Below are 12,943 nucleotides of genomic sequence, written 5' to 3' on the forward strand. Positions count from 1 at the left end.
ACATACGCATGTGCATACGTGAAAAGCAAATTTTTCATCTTGCTGTTCCTGCAGAAGGAGTCAGTCAGGCTGGGGGCTGTGTCAGGAGAAAGTGGCATGGTGTGAGTGCTCTCAGAGCCTGCAGGGGGCTGTGCCGGGGGAAAGCAGTGTGACGCGAGTGCTCCCAAAAAAAGGTGCCGGTACACCGTACCGGTGTGTACCGTCACAAAAAAACCACTGCTCATGCCCATTCCACATTCTGCTCTCCTTTCCTACTGTCGGAGTTTTTGGCAAGAAGGAGCTCAGGGAGGAGAGAGCTCCTTTTACTATGCAAGAGAGGCACCATTGCAGGGGTCACTGCAGTGCTCTCCTATGGGTACTGCTAGATGAAAAAATTCCGGTACTGATGCAGGCGCACCTATTGTGGAATGGGCAACACATCTCAAAGAACACCAATTACAAAACAGTCTTCTGTGATTGCAATAGACAAGGGCTACGTCTACACTGGCATGATTTTCCGAAAATGCTTTTAACGGAAAAGTTTTCCGTTAAAAACATTTTCGGAAAAGCACGTCTAGATTGGCAGGATGCTTTTCCGCAAAAGCACTTTTTGCGGAAAAGCGTCCGTGGCCAATCTAGACGCGGTTTTCCGCAAAAAAGCCCCGATCGTGAAAAAGGTGATCGGGGCTTTTTTGCGGAAAACATTACTATGCTGTCTACACTGGCCCTTTTGCGCAAAAGTCTTTTGGAAAAAGACTTTTGCCCGAACGGGAGCAGCATAGTTTTTCCGGAAAAGCACTGATGATTTTACATGAGATCATCAGTGCTTTTCCAGAAATTCAAGCGGACAGTGTAGACAGCTGGCAAGTTTTTCCGCAAAAGCAGATGATTTTGCGAAAAAACTTGCCAGTCTAGACACAGCCAAGGAGTATGATGTTCTTTATGGCTAATTGATGTATGATGATGATCCAGAAAGAACGTTTAGTTGAGGATGGAACAATCATATCTTATGTGATACCTCCAGACTTGTTTGTTCGCACTACTAGACTTAGATTATAATACTACCAAAAGGGTACATTTCAAAAAGTTTCTTCAAATTCAAGGCTGCCTGGTACAAAAGAAGTCCTTGGCAACAGTATTCCATTTACTGCAGAGAGATGCTTGCTTTATTAGACCATGAAAAGAATGGAACACTCACTTAAAATGACAAATACTTCATAAATACAACTACACTGAAAGAAAAAAGAAAGTAGAATTCCAAAGCCAGTGTTCTGTTAGAGGACATGAAAGGGAATAACCATAGTGAAAGGCTCCCTTTAAGATTAAATATATAAAATGATAGAAACACTGTAGACCAATCTATCCTTAGATAACCAATGAGATCATTATAGTTTGGCTGTGTATGTAGTTATTAAAGGTGGAACAGGGATTATTTAAATTCATCCACTTAATGAGATAAATTGAAGAGATGTTGAGAAAACAAAACCTTTACATACCTGGTTTATTTTCAAAATTGTTAAATTCTCCATGGAATAATATCTCATGTAAACAGTACTGCTTTGTATTAAAAGAAGGGTAATTAACATATAGCCTAGTTTCTATTCCTTTCACCTTTGTTCTCTCTTGATCAATTGCAACTATCACTAAAGATTCATACTTACATCCTGTGATTAACTAGAGATGGTTGAAAACTGGAATTTTTATTCTGTGCAAAAAAGTCACATTTTCTAAATTTCCTGTGAAACAAACTTTTTGAACATTTTTTTCTTTCTGGTCAGTTGAAATGTTTTCTTACTCTATATTTAGAAATGTCAGTCTGCCTATCTATCCATCCATCTGTGAGTCCGTTTGTTCAAGAACTCCTTCTAAATGGTAAGAGCTAGGACCACCAAATTTGGTATGCAGCTTCCTCTTATCATAAATTAAGATAAGGTCAGGGTTTGGTTGTGCCAGGATATTGGGATGTGCATGAAATTTGATTGTTTCTCATAAAATGGAAAGGGAGAGGTCTGGTAGGAGGGAGTTATACTGCAGAATTACCACAGGGGGGCTGCAAGGGGCCAGAGTTGGGGACTGGGAAAACTGTAACCCCATTAGACCAGCAGGGAGCAGGGGTGGAGAAAAGGACTCTATTATATATATTTCAAAGAGTTTGTCTGTTTGTCTCTGGGTTTGTCTACCAGGTGTGGGACATGCACCCCTCCCCAGGCTGTGTCCCACTGGAGCTGCAGCGGCCATGGAGAGGTGTTTCTCACCTGGTCCCAAGGTGCTATGGTGAGAGAGGAATGAGGTAGTCCTCTTCTTGCCAGGGCAAAAAGATGTCTGCATACTGAACCCCTCATATCCAGCCCCACTCCAGAACAATGATTTAAGTTTATTTGAGTTAAGGACGGGAGCAATGTCGTGTAAATCTTTTAGTATTTTAATCAAATCGAATTATTGTATTGCAATTTTCACTTTTAAAAAATATTGTATTATTATTTATAAACAAATTTAGTTGAAACAAACCTTTTCCTTTGTAAACTTTTTAGTCAACTCTAGCCAAAAATAATTAGACTCCTGAGGACAAATCATACTCATCTTACTTATGCACGTCCCATTGTATTCAGTGGAAATACAATGACTTCAATACATTGACTTAATAAAAACTCTCAGGAGTTGCCTTCAGATTTGTGATAGTCTCTCAGAAAAACAGCTTGTCATAAATAATGTGTTGAGTCACAGTTAAGAAGCTACCTTTCTTACCATGCTACAAATGTCTTCCAGGAGTATAGTCTCCAAGTGAACAGACAGATTTTCATGTTTGCACTTGTTAAGCCTCATTCAAAATTCTTCTCTCCTCTAGAAATTGGGTTGCCATCCCTGTCTAGCTATCATTTTTCTGTCAATGTTGTTTGTGGATGAAAGATCCCTTATTCCTGATTTTAAGAGGAATAAGGGATCTTTCGGAAAAGGCTTTATTTTCCAAAAGATCCCCGTCTAGACTGGCGCTTTTTTCCAGCAAAGCTCCGAGCCGGAAAAAAGTGGCAGCCATGTTTATGCAAATGAAGAGGGGAAGATTTAAATCCCCGCTTCATTTGCAATTGCGCTGTGTCTAATCTGCATCCCTTTTCCGCAAAAGGGGTACAGTCTAGACACAGCCCACCATGTGCATTTCAATCATTTTTTTGTTTCCAGAATCAAAATACATTGTTAGTTTTTATTCTTTGGAAGACTGAAGTATGCACACACTTACTGAACCTGAAGCTGATTACAGGATCTGGATATATCCTGTTGTTCTGAGGCATTCTTATAAAAGGCGTAGGGCCTTACTTATCCTGGGACTTTATGGACATGTCTATAGGAAATTGTTTTGAAATAACTAAATTTGAAATAATTATTCCCAAAATAACTATTTCTAAATAAGCTTATTCCCCATGGAAAGCAGGAGTACAGATTTTGAAATAACCAACCCGCTATTTCGAAATAGTGGGCTTGATAGTGTGGACGCTCCGCTTATTATTTCAAAATAAGGAGGGTTATTTCAAAATAACTCCCTAGGGTAGACCAGAATTATATGGCACTTACATGTGTCAGGTAACTAAAGATGCACCCCCATGCTAGATTTGATTTTTGGATTCAAAAGCTCACTTTTGGGCAAGGAGACATTTTTTCCCCTTATGCCATGCCGCTCTGGGCTCAGCATAGAATAAGGTACAAGGATATCAGGGCTGGAGTCCTTCAACTAGGAAGTTGCAGTGGCTGAAGGGCAACCATTACTTCCCTCTCCTGGGGTGTTTGCAGTCAACATGTTGATAGCTGAGGCTGAGGAGAGTCTATGGAAAGGTTGTTGGGGCGACATGCTGACTCCTCTGGCATCCTCGCTGGCGCATAAAGGTTTTCCTCTTATATGGACTGTGCAGGACGGAATCACAGATTCTGTCATTTGGATTTCCCTGTGGAAGCATGAGTCAATTGAGCCATTGAATGTAACAAACATTGGATTGGTAAGAGCACAATAGGGGCAATGTCCCCTTTTTAAAATTCTGTGTGTCCTTCAGGTGTCACCAAAAATTCATTTAGGACCCACCATGATTGGTGCTGCTCCTTTCATTTACAGTTTGCAGTCCAATCTGACTGTACAGTGCAAAATGGATCATTTTCTTTCACACATACGCAAACACACATGAAAACACAAACACATGTACATGTTTATGCATATATAGAAGACTGCCCCCATTTGGTTATATAAGGATATAATATGGAGGATTGTCAGTTTGAATTGTACAGTTGACTTTGATTGGACAGTGTTCCATTTATGTGGGTATCTCTTATAATTGTGTTTCAGGACTCAGTCCAATAGAGGTCTCTCCCTCAATTCCTCACACTTATGAAAGTGCAAGAAAATTGCACCTATCTACTTTTTCTTGTAAATTAGGAGAGTAGAGATTAGCCTGTTGGATTCCAAAGGTTGCAGATACCTTTTTCTGTGGAGCTTTCCAAAATGAGCATGGTTTAAAAATAATCTAGGCACTTCTTGTATAACATATATTTTATCCAGAAATCCTTTGCTTATTTTTTAAACAAAATTAAAAACATTATGAACACAGTGTCATTCCAAGAACTGCAGCAGGACTAGCCTCTCTTCTCAAGAGCATGAGGACTCTTGGTCATGTATCTTTCTGGTTTCTGTTGGTGGTAGGTTTTTAAGGATTTGCAGTTGGGTATTAGGCTATCTAGGCTTACTAATTGCTAAAAATTGAGAGGAAGGTTAGCCTTCTTTAGGGTCCATCTTTTCTCTGTTCCTGGCTCTTTCACAGTCCAGGGTCACAATCTATCACCTGGTTTTATGAAGGATACAATGAGCAGTGGCACAACCATATCCCCTCCTAAAACAAATATACAGAAATATGTGTGCTACTATACAAGGTCATGTTTAAAAGTTCGATGGCTAGCATTTTTGGGATACAAAAGCCTCCCTAGATCTGTATTGTGACAGCAGATGCAATAATGTGATGACTATGGTTGAATAAACATATTTGGAGTACTGTTTTCCCTTTCACATTGGCTTCCAAAGAATTAGTGTGTGTGTGTGTGAGAGAGAGAGAGAGAGAGAGAGAGAGATATTTCATGGGCAGGTTATTACATTTTAAAGCCTTAGTCTGATATTATGCTTGAAGAATCCTTTCCTTTCTTCTACTTCCAGGTTCAGCTAGCAAGATATCAGTGTGAATCAAGAAAGTACATTATAAAACAAGCTGCAATTTAAAAAAAAATCACTGGTGGATATTACTCACCTAGAACTTTCAAGAACACAAGACAGGAATTGAAAGGTCTGGTTCCAGTTATTGGAATACCTTTTGAATACAAAAGATCTTGACCAACAATAAATAAGCAGGAAAGAAAATTTGAGTCAAATGAAAACAAACTAAAGGAAATAATACTATTGAAATTTATTAGAAAATTTCAAGTGAATAATGGTCTTGTGTCTCTAGACATAGGACACAGAAAGTGTTGAGGAGGAAGAAAAGGAGATCTTGCTACAGAAAATGTAGTGTGGTCTGGCAGCCCTAAAAGGGCAACTATGAAAGCTGAAAAACAAGGGAGGAAATGGAGGAATAGAAAGGACTCAAAGAGGAGGGAGACATGGACATGTGGATTAAAAGAAATTGGGGAACTGACCAGAGGAAAGAGGAGTATGGATTAGAGCAGTGTTTCTCAACCAGTGGTACAAGTACCCTTAAGGGTACTTTTAGAAATGTAGCCGTGTTAGTCTGGGGTAGCTGAAGCAAAATGCAGGACAATGTAGCACTTTAAAGACTAACAAGATGGTTTATTAGTGGGTCTGGCCCACGAAAGCTCATCATCTAATAAACCATCTTGTTAGTCTTTAAAGTGCTACATTGTCCTGCATTTTGCTTCACCTTAAGGGTACTTGAGAGAAGTCTGGGGGGTACATCGACACAACTGAAATTTGGAGAAAACTGAATTTTTGTTTTAAGTTTTACAGTGCTTTATTATTTTTGTACTTTTTACACCCAAAAATTTAATTGCATGTCTGGCTACAATTAAGTTGTTTAAACAAATGCATTGCAATGGTAGAAAAAAATTGTGCGTCTGAAAACTGTACGTACTAGGAGTACTTAGTTTTTTGTTTTGTTTTGAAAAAGGGGTACTTTATAAAAAAAAGTTGAGAAACACTGGATTAGGGCAATAAGGAGTGGATAGGCATGTGTGTGTTTGTACAAACTGTTCACTATGTTTGCATGCATGTATTGTACACTTTGCCTGAACTCTACATTAAGTTTACCTTGAGGAAGTTATGTACACTTGTGTTATGTGTATGTACTTTGTTTCTTGTGTGCATTTATGTGTTCACAGTATTCATAGTAGGCACTGTATTCCTGGGCACATGGTTAATAATTCAAGGATTTATGTAACACTTCAACCATTGCTTTAAACACTGTGCATTGTATTCGCGACTGAGTGCACATGAGGTATGTGTGCAAGCCCTGGGCTCTCCTATTCACTGCACACTGGGTGTATGATCGGGTATGTGCATGCACTGTATTCTGAATGTACACTGGGTGCGTAGAATTGTGCAAACATTCTTTACCACGGCTAAAGCGCTCCATGTCCGGGAGGTGCAGTGCCCTCTGCGTGCTGTGCACTTTCTGTCCGGTCTCTGCACTCTGGATGCAACGGTGGGTGCGTGCAGGTGTCTGTGTACATGCTCCCAGAGTAGGCACCCAGTGTGTGCGCGCGCACTGTCCCCGGGTGTGCGCGCAGTGTGCTGGGTAGCCCGGCGGTGCGTGCGCACGGGGGCATGCCCGGCGAAAGCGCGCGCCGGACGCGGGGTGCAGGAGCGCTGGCGGGCGGTGCGCAGAGCGCGCCAGCTGCTCGCAGTGGGAGGGGTGGGCGCGGGGAGGGGCCCCAGTCCCTTGTTCCACCCGCTTCCCGTCTTCATTCCTCCTGGGGAGCGGTGCCAGGCGCAGCGGCGGCCGCGGCTCCCCTGCTCTCCCCGCACTTTGAGCCCAGGGTAGCTGGGGGGTGGGATCCCCGGGACCCCTCCCCCCGCGCCAGCCGCCACTGGACAGCTCTTTCGCTCCCGCTGGCCGTCCAGCCAAGTGCGCGGGGCGAGCGGGACGCTGCTCCCTTCCCCCGGCCGGCGGGGCCGCCTTTGTTCCCCTCTGACTCGCCAGCCCCGGGCGGAGCGCCGCAGCACCCTCCCGGCTCCGGCAGGGCGCCGCGGGGGGACGAGCCGCTCGCCGCTGCTTTATCCGTGCCGGGCGCGTGGCTCCTTTGTGTACAGCTGCTCCGGAAGGCAGCGGCAAATCCTGTGGCTTGGCACTGAGCTTTTAAAAAACAACAGCCCTGCCTGCCTCCCCACGCAGGCGGCGAGAGGCACCTACCTGCCTGCGCTGCTCCTCCCTCTCCCTTGTTTACCTGCACGCTCCCACCGCCTCTTTCTTCTCCCCGTCCCTGCCCTCTCTCAGCCCCTTGCCTTGCTGGGGCCCCCCCTCGCTCCGTGCCCCAAAGGAAGAGCCAGCTCCCTTGCTAGCTCCAGCAACTTGGTCCTTTCCCTGAAGCAGATATCCAGGGAAGGGAGCTGAAGGTGGATCTATTATAACCTCGCCGCGCTTTCTCCAAGTGCACTTCTTGGACCAAAACTCCCCCAGCATGGATGTAAGATTTTACCCAGCTGCAGCTGGCAGCTCTCTTCCTGGAGACCCTTCCAATCTGGACTTTGCCCAGTGTTTGGGTTACTACAGCTACAACAAGGTGATCATTCCTGTTCTTATTCCTTAGTCTTCAATTGCTGCTATATTGCTTATTCTGTATGTATTGGAGTTTGATGTATGCTGGGGAGGGGGAGAGATCAGGAGGTGGGAATTTTAAAGTACTGATCCAGCAGGTTAAAACTTACATTTCGAAACGGGAAAATAGGACACAGTGTCCTTTAAAAGTTTAAATGCTCACTTCTCCCCGGACGTACATAGATGGAGAGAGTCACTGAGATTTTTTTGCTCCGTGAGAATATTCCCATCTCCCCCCCCCCCAGTCTGAAAGGCACAGCTTTGTAATGTTTCATTTACATCTGTAAATACAAATGTGATACACTTTGAACAGCTACATCATGTTACCGCTTGTAGCTTTTCCTTGATCACACGAGAATTACTAAGGTACCAAATGTTTTCATCGGGTCAAACCACTTATGCAGTTTTTTTAAAAATATAACTTTTTAAGATATGCTTTCTTCTTCCCCGCATGCGGGGAACAATGGACAGCATCTGATTCCATAGCAGCAGAGTGAGATTTCTATCCGGAGGCCAGCACTGCAGAAGTTTTTCAGGGGTGGACTCACTTCTGCTCCCAATGTCAGAGCCGAGTTCTGATGGAAACGATGCTTCCAAGCAGTGCATCTCTGATGTAGAGGAAAGAAAAAGATTATTTTAATAACCTAATTCATTCTGTTATTTCCGATTATTTCAGATCAGTTTTATTGAGTCTCTAGATAATCCTCCACTTTGTAATAATCATTTAGTTAGAGGCTTATGTACCTGAGCTGCTAATTTAAAAATGGAATAAACATTTTCATTTGACTTGGATACTGTCAAAGAAGTTGCAGTACTGCTTACTGTATTTGTTTTTCCACACCTTTCTTGTGGTTTGTGTGGATTTCAGAACAGATGTTGCTACTCAGAAGGAGTAGATGTTTCCCAGTGGCTCAATTTATTTACAAAATATGTGTTTAAATAATACCAAGGCAGTTTGTTTCACATATTACCAAAATCTGGAAAATGCAAAGTTAAGAATGACACTGTGACTCATGCTATTTTGAAAAAGACTTAGCTGTTTGCACTGCAGTGTGTCAACAGCACATTGAGCTATTAGCACTGGGCCCTCTCACATGCACATAAAGGTCCCTTTCACACTGTGTTTTTCCCGATGCTGTGTTTGCCCAACCTCTGGGGCCTTTTGTGAGGCACTATATGAAATGTTGGGGAAAGAAAGGGTGCTGCACAAAGTGTTAACTTTGGTTCTAGAATCGTTTATGACTGCATAGGTAAAGTTTGAGGAAGCACAGAGATTGCTTTAAAAGTGAGAAATAATTTGGGATCAAAATAAAATGATGGAACAATAGCTGAGTATGGAGAAACTTTCTCGTGAAAAACCACAAAGATGTCACAAGTATATGTTTCTATGTCTCTTCAAAATGATTCAATTTTTAATTGCTGAAACGTTCAAGCTTGTGAGTGCTGTTTTGCAGTTCAAAACATACAGATATACTTTCACTGGGAGATGTAGAACAGACTTCCCGGGGATTGTATGCAACTCACACGTTGCGCATGCTCTCAATGAATACAACAGGGAGGCTGTTAGCATGCTACTTTGTTAATAGTTAATATTAAAAGAAAAGAAGCATGAATTAAAGAGGGAAGGTTTCAGAAATGCTAAAGTGCCTAATAACATCAGCTGCTTTTGAAAACTTGCATTATTTGCTCAGTATACATGTATTTATTCATTAACATTTTTCTTGTATTATACACACTGTGTATTTATTTTAGGAGTCACCATAGTGTACTGTTTAGATTCTGCTTGATTCAGTGATTGTTATATCCAAAATCAGAAGTTTGTTGTATAAAATCAGTTAGTCTATACACACACAAACTTCACATCTAAAATCACCATACTAAATACAATTTCATTATGGACAGGAAGGGAAAGAGAGCACATATGCAGCAAATATTAGAGGTATCAAACTTCTTGACCTGTAAGGTTTTGGAGAACCTAATGCAAGTTTCATTTCTCTGTGCCTGTTAACACAGTTTTGGTAAAAACTAGTAGGCCAAGTTTTCAGTTTATAGCAAAGACATTTTTATGGTCCAAGGAGAATTTATAATAGATCTACATTGTGAAAGTTGTTACAGATAAAACCTTGCATGTTAAGGGCCTAATCTTGAGTACACCCGCAGTTCCTAGTGATGTTATTGGGATTGGTGGGTAGCATTTCCCATTAGGATCAGTCTAGAAAGCAACAGCATGCTGTGCAGGTGTTTCAAGAACAGAAGTGTATTCTGTGATTCAGTTCCTAGAAGAGAAGCTCCTGTTCTATAGTAGATTAGATTTGCTTTCCACCTATAATAAATAGCTTGCCTAACTACTATAGTTACATGCCTGCATGGAAGATATAGCTTCCACCCTCTTAAAAACATCATTTACAAAGGAAGGTTAGACTAGACAATCGCAATGGGCCCTTCTAGCCTTAAAATCTATGCTTAATTTCAAGGTTTCTTATTACATTTAGTTTTGAAGGATTTTTTTTAATATGCTTAGGAAAAATAAACTGTTTTAGTCACTGGGTTGAAATAAAAGCATAGCACTTAAGCGTGAAATCCTGGCACCACTGAAATCTGTAAATCTATTGATTTAAGCGTGGCCAGGATTTCACCCCAGGTCTTTATAATCCCAACTGAGGTCCCTGTTCAGTTGACCATTCTGCCTCATAGTTACAATCTGTATTCATATTCTTCCTGTAAGGCGCTGAAGACATTACCTGTGACAACTGAATTGATGTGGAAAAAACTGTGTGATGTTACAAGTAAAATTTGTTTCATGTTGGAATAGACACTGCATAAACAGAACAGTTTCTAAGAAATTATTGCCAATATAACTAAAAGGTGTAGATGATTTGTGAATCGGCTACTGCAAATTAACTGTTGAGTTATGATATCTAAAATTTTCAATAGAAGCACTAATATTTGGTAAATATACTATAGAGATAATCATTGGAGCAGAACTCTCACTCTGATTTACTGTTCCTCCTACTTTTTGCTTGAAAGAGACAATCTCTCTGTCACTCTTCTTGAGGCCATGTGATTCTGCCAACCCTTAAACAGAGTTCTGGCATAAATGCTACAAACTACCTCTACCTGCATGTATGGCTAACTTGATTTCTTCCACCAGAACAGTCTCTAAAAGTTGCTACTCTCATGCTTAATGTCACATTGTTGGGTACTCAGTGTTGCAGTAATTATTTCCAAGAGGTTGCACCTTGATTTAAAATATATATATATATATATATATATATATATTTTAGAATCAGGCCTCAATCCAGCAATATATTTAAGCACAAGTTTAACTTCAAGTACAAGAATAGTCCAAGTAATTTTATTGTTCGTATTATAGTATCTTCTAGACATTTCTAGATTATGATTGTATTTTGCTAAGCAATGTATAAATATTTTGCTCCAAAGGATTTACAGAATAAATAGCTAATGGGTGATGGGCATAAAGGAGGCTCAAAAAAGTGAAGTGATTTATCTGAGGTTGCTATCATAGCCAGTAATAGAACCAAGAACTTAGTCCAGTGCCTTATCAGGTTTATGCTGGATTCATTTACTTTAATATGATTATCTACATATTTAAAGTGAAGCATGTTTTTAAATGCTTTGTAGGATTGGGCCAGTAATTCATAAATTCTCCATACTGATGTGAAAGCAGTTGGGTAATCAAAGTACGTAACTCGGCCCTCTGTGTGTTAAGACTGATGGTGGTTCCTAAGGAGATGATCCATCTCCAATTGGGAGAATTGTGTGAGGAGACTGTAGTATGTCTCTTACTAACTGAGGCCTCCTATATTTATATGCACTAAATAATTCACCATAAAATAGTTGTAAAAATATTACAAAAAGTTGAGAGAGACCAGCTGTTACACATTCTGCTTCTGTTGTGCTCCCTTTTATGGTTCTGTTGAGAGAAAGTAATTTTGGACAGTGGTTATAATATAATGTTTTTTTCTAAACAAACTTTTTCCAGTTATTGAGCAGATTACATGCCTTGAGTTGAAAATATTTACGGAACTACCATTTGTCATAGAGAATAAGGAAGTTTGTAGAGCAGCTGCAATTCTCATGGTGCTGTTCAAAAAAGAAAAGAAGCCCCATGGCCTGGTACTTACATGAGTTGTCATATAACAACTGAACAAAATTGGCTGCATTATTCAACAGTTTGCATTTTTATTGAAATGCAGTGTAGAGATGTTCGCCTATAGCCATTCAAATGATTAACTGATAAGCCAAAGCAGCCTCTCCCCCCTTGCTGCCTCTGTATCAGAGAGGCAGGCGAGGGCTGGGGGGAAGGCAAGAGCTGGTGCCCATGGGAAACCAGCTTTTAAAACAGCTCCCAGCATGTGCCAGTACCCCTGGAACTGCCCTACCCCCATTCCCTCCCACAGAGATAGTATGGTGGGGGGGGGGGAGCAGGCAGGAGCCACTGCTCAGGGGGAGCTGGCTTAAAAGCCAGTTCCCCATGACAACTGACTCTGTGGAGCCACCTGCCCTCCTCTCCATATTGCTGCCTCTGTATTTGAGGCAGCAGTGCAGGGGGCAGGTGGGATGCCAGAGCTGTCTGTGTCTGCGGGGAACTTGGGGTCCTGCGGACAGGGTTTCCTCATGACCAGCTCTGCCTGCTACCCTGTGCTGCTAACTCTGATACTGAGGCAGCAGCACAGAGCGGCAGGGGGATCCCTGGGAGTGGGGCTTGGAGCGCACTAGCTGCTGCTTCCTACCCCTGGGAATATTTTAGTAATCGTGTAACTTCTAAAAATTGTTGTGGCTACACGATTACTAAAATACACTGTTTCTAACATCCCTAATGCAGTGTATTTATTCAAAATTTATTAAAACATTTTTTGAATACATTTATTCAGAAAATTTATTCAAAAATTTCAAATTTGGGTGCATGAAATTGACATGAAAATCCACATTTAGATGCTAATGTTTTTACATTTTTGGAGGAAAAATTTTGTATGGATTTAACAATGTGTTTATTTTATATATTAATAGAGTTAGTGAATAGTCAGCGGTAACCTGGATCATGGGGAGCCTTTAGTCTGTCTGTACAGTAGTGACTGAAAGGTAAACTCTTGTTTCCTTTTGGTGGCTGAGGATCCCAGGCGCATAAGCTGAATGCCTTAAGACAT

At 41.3% G+C, this 12,943-nt stretch overlaps 1 protein-coding gene across 2 annotated transcripts in view; it reads left to right on the top strand.

The window, feature by feature from the left end:
• The first annotated feature begins 6,798 nt into the window (after positions 1 to 6,798).
• Positions 6,799 to 12,943, top strand: part of TOX3 (TOX high mobility group box family member 3) — a 96,957-nt gene continuing 90,812 nt past the window's right edge. The window contains exon 1 of one of the 2 annotated variants that reach the window (XM_006121130.5): positions 6,799 to 7,740. In XM_006121130.5, coding sequence (XP_006121192.3) covers positions 7,639 to 7,740 — 102 coding nt within the window. In that variant the 5' untranslated portion in view covers positions 6,799 to 7,638. The remainder of the gene's footprint in view (positions 7,741 to 12,943) is intronic. The other variant, XM_006121129.4, reaches the window with a different exon arrangement.

Source organism: Pelodiscus sinensis, chromosome 12, assembly GCF_052426305.1.
Source record: "Pelodiscus sinensis isolate ZL-2025 chromosome 12, ASM5242630v1, whole genome shotgun sequence".
NCBI classification, from domain to species: domain Eukaryota; kingdom Metazoa; phylum Chordata; order Testudines; family Trionychidae; genus Pelodiscus; species Pelodiscus sinensis.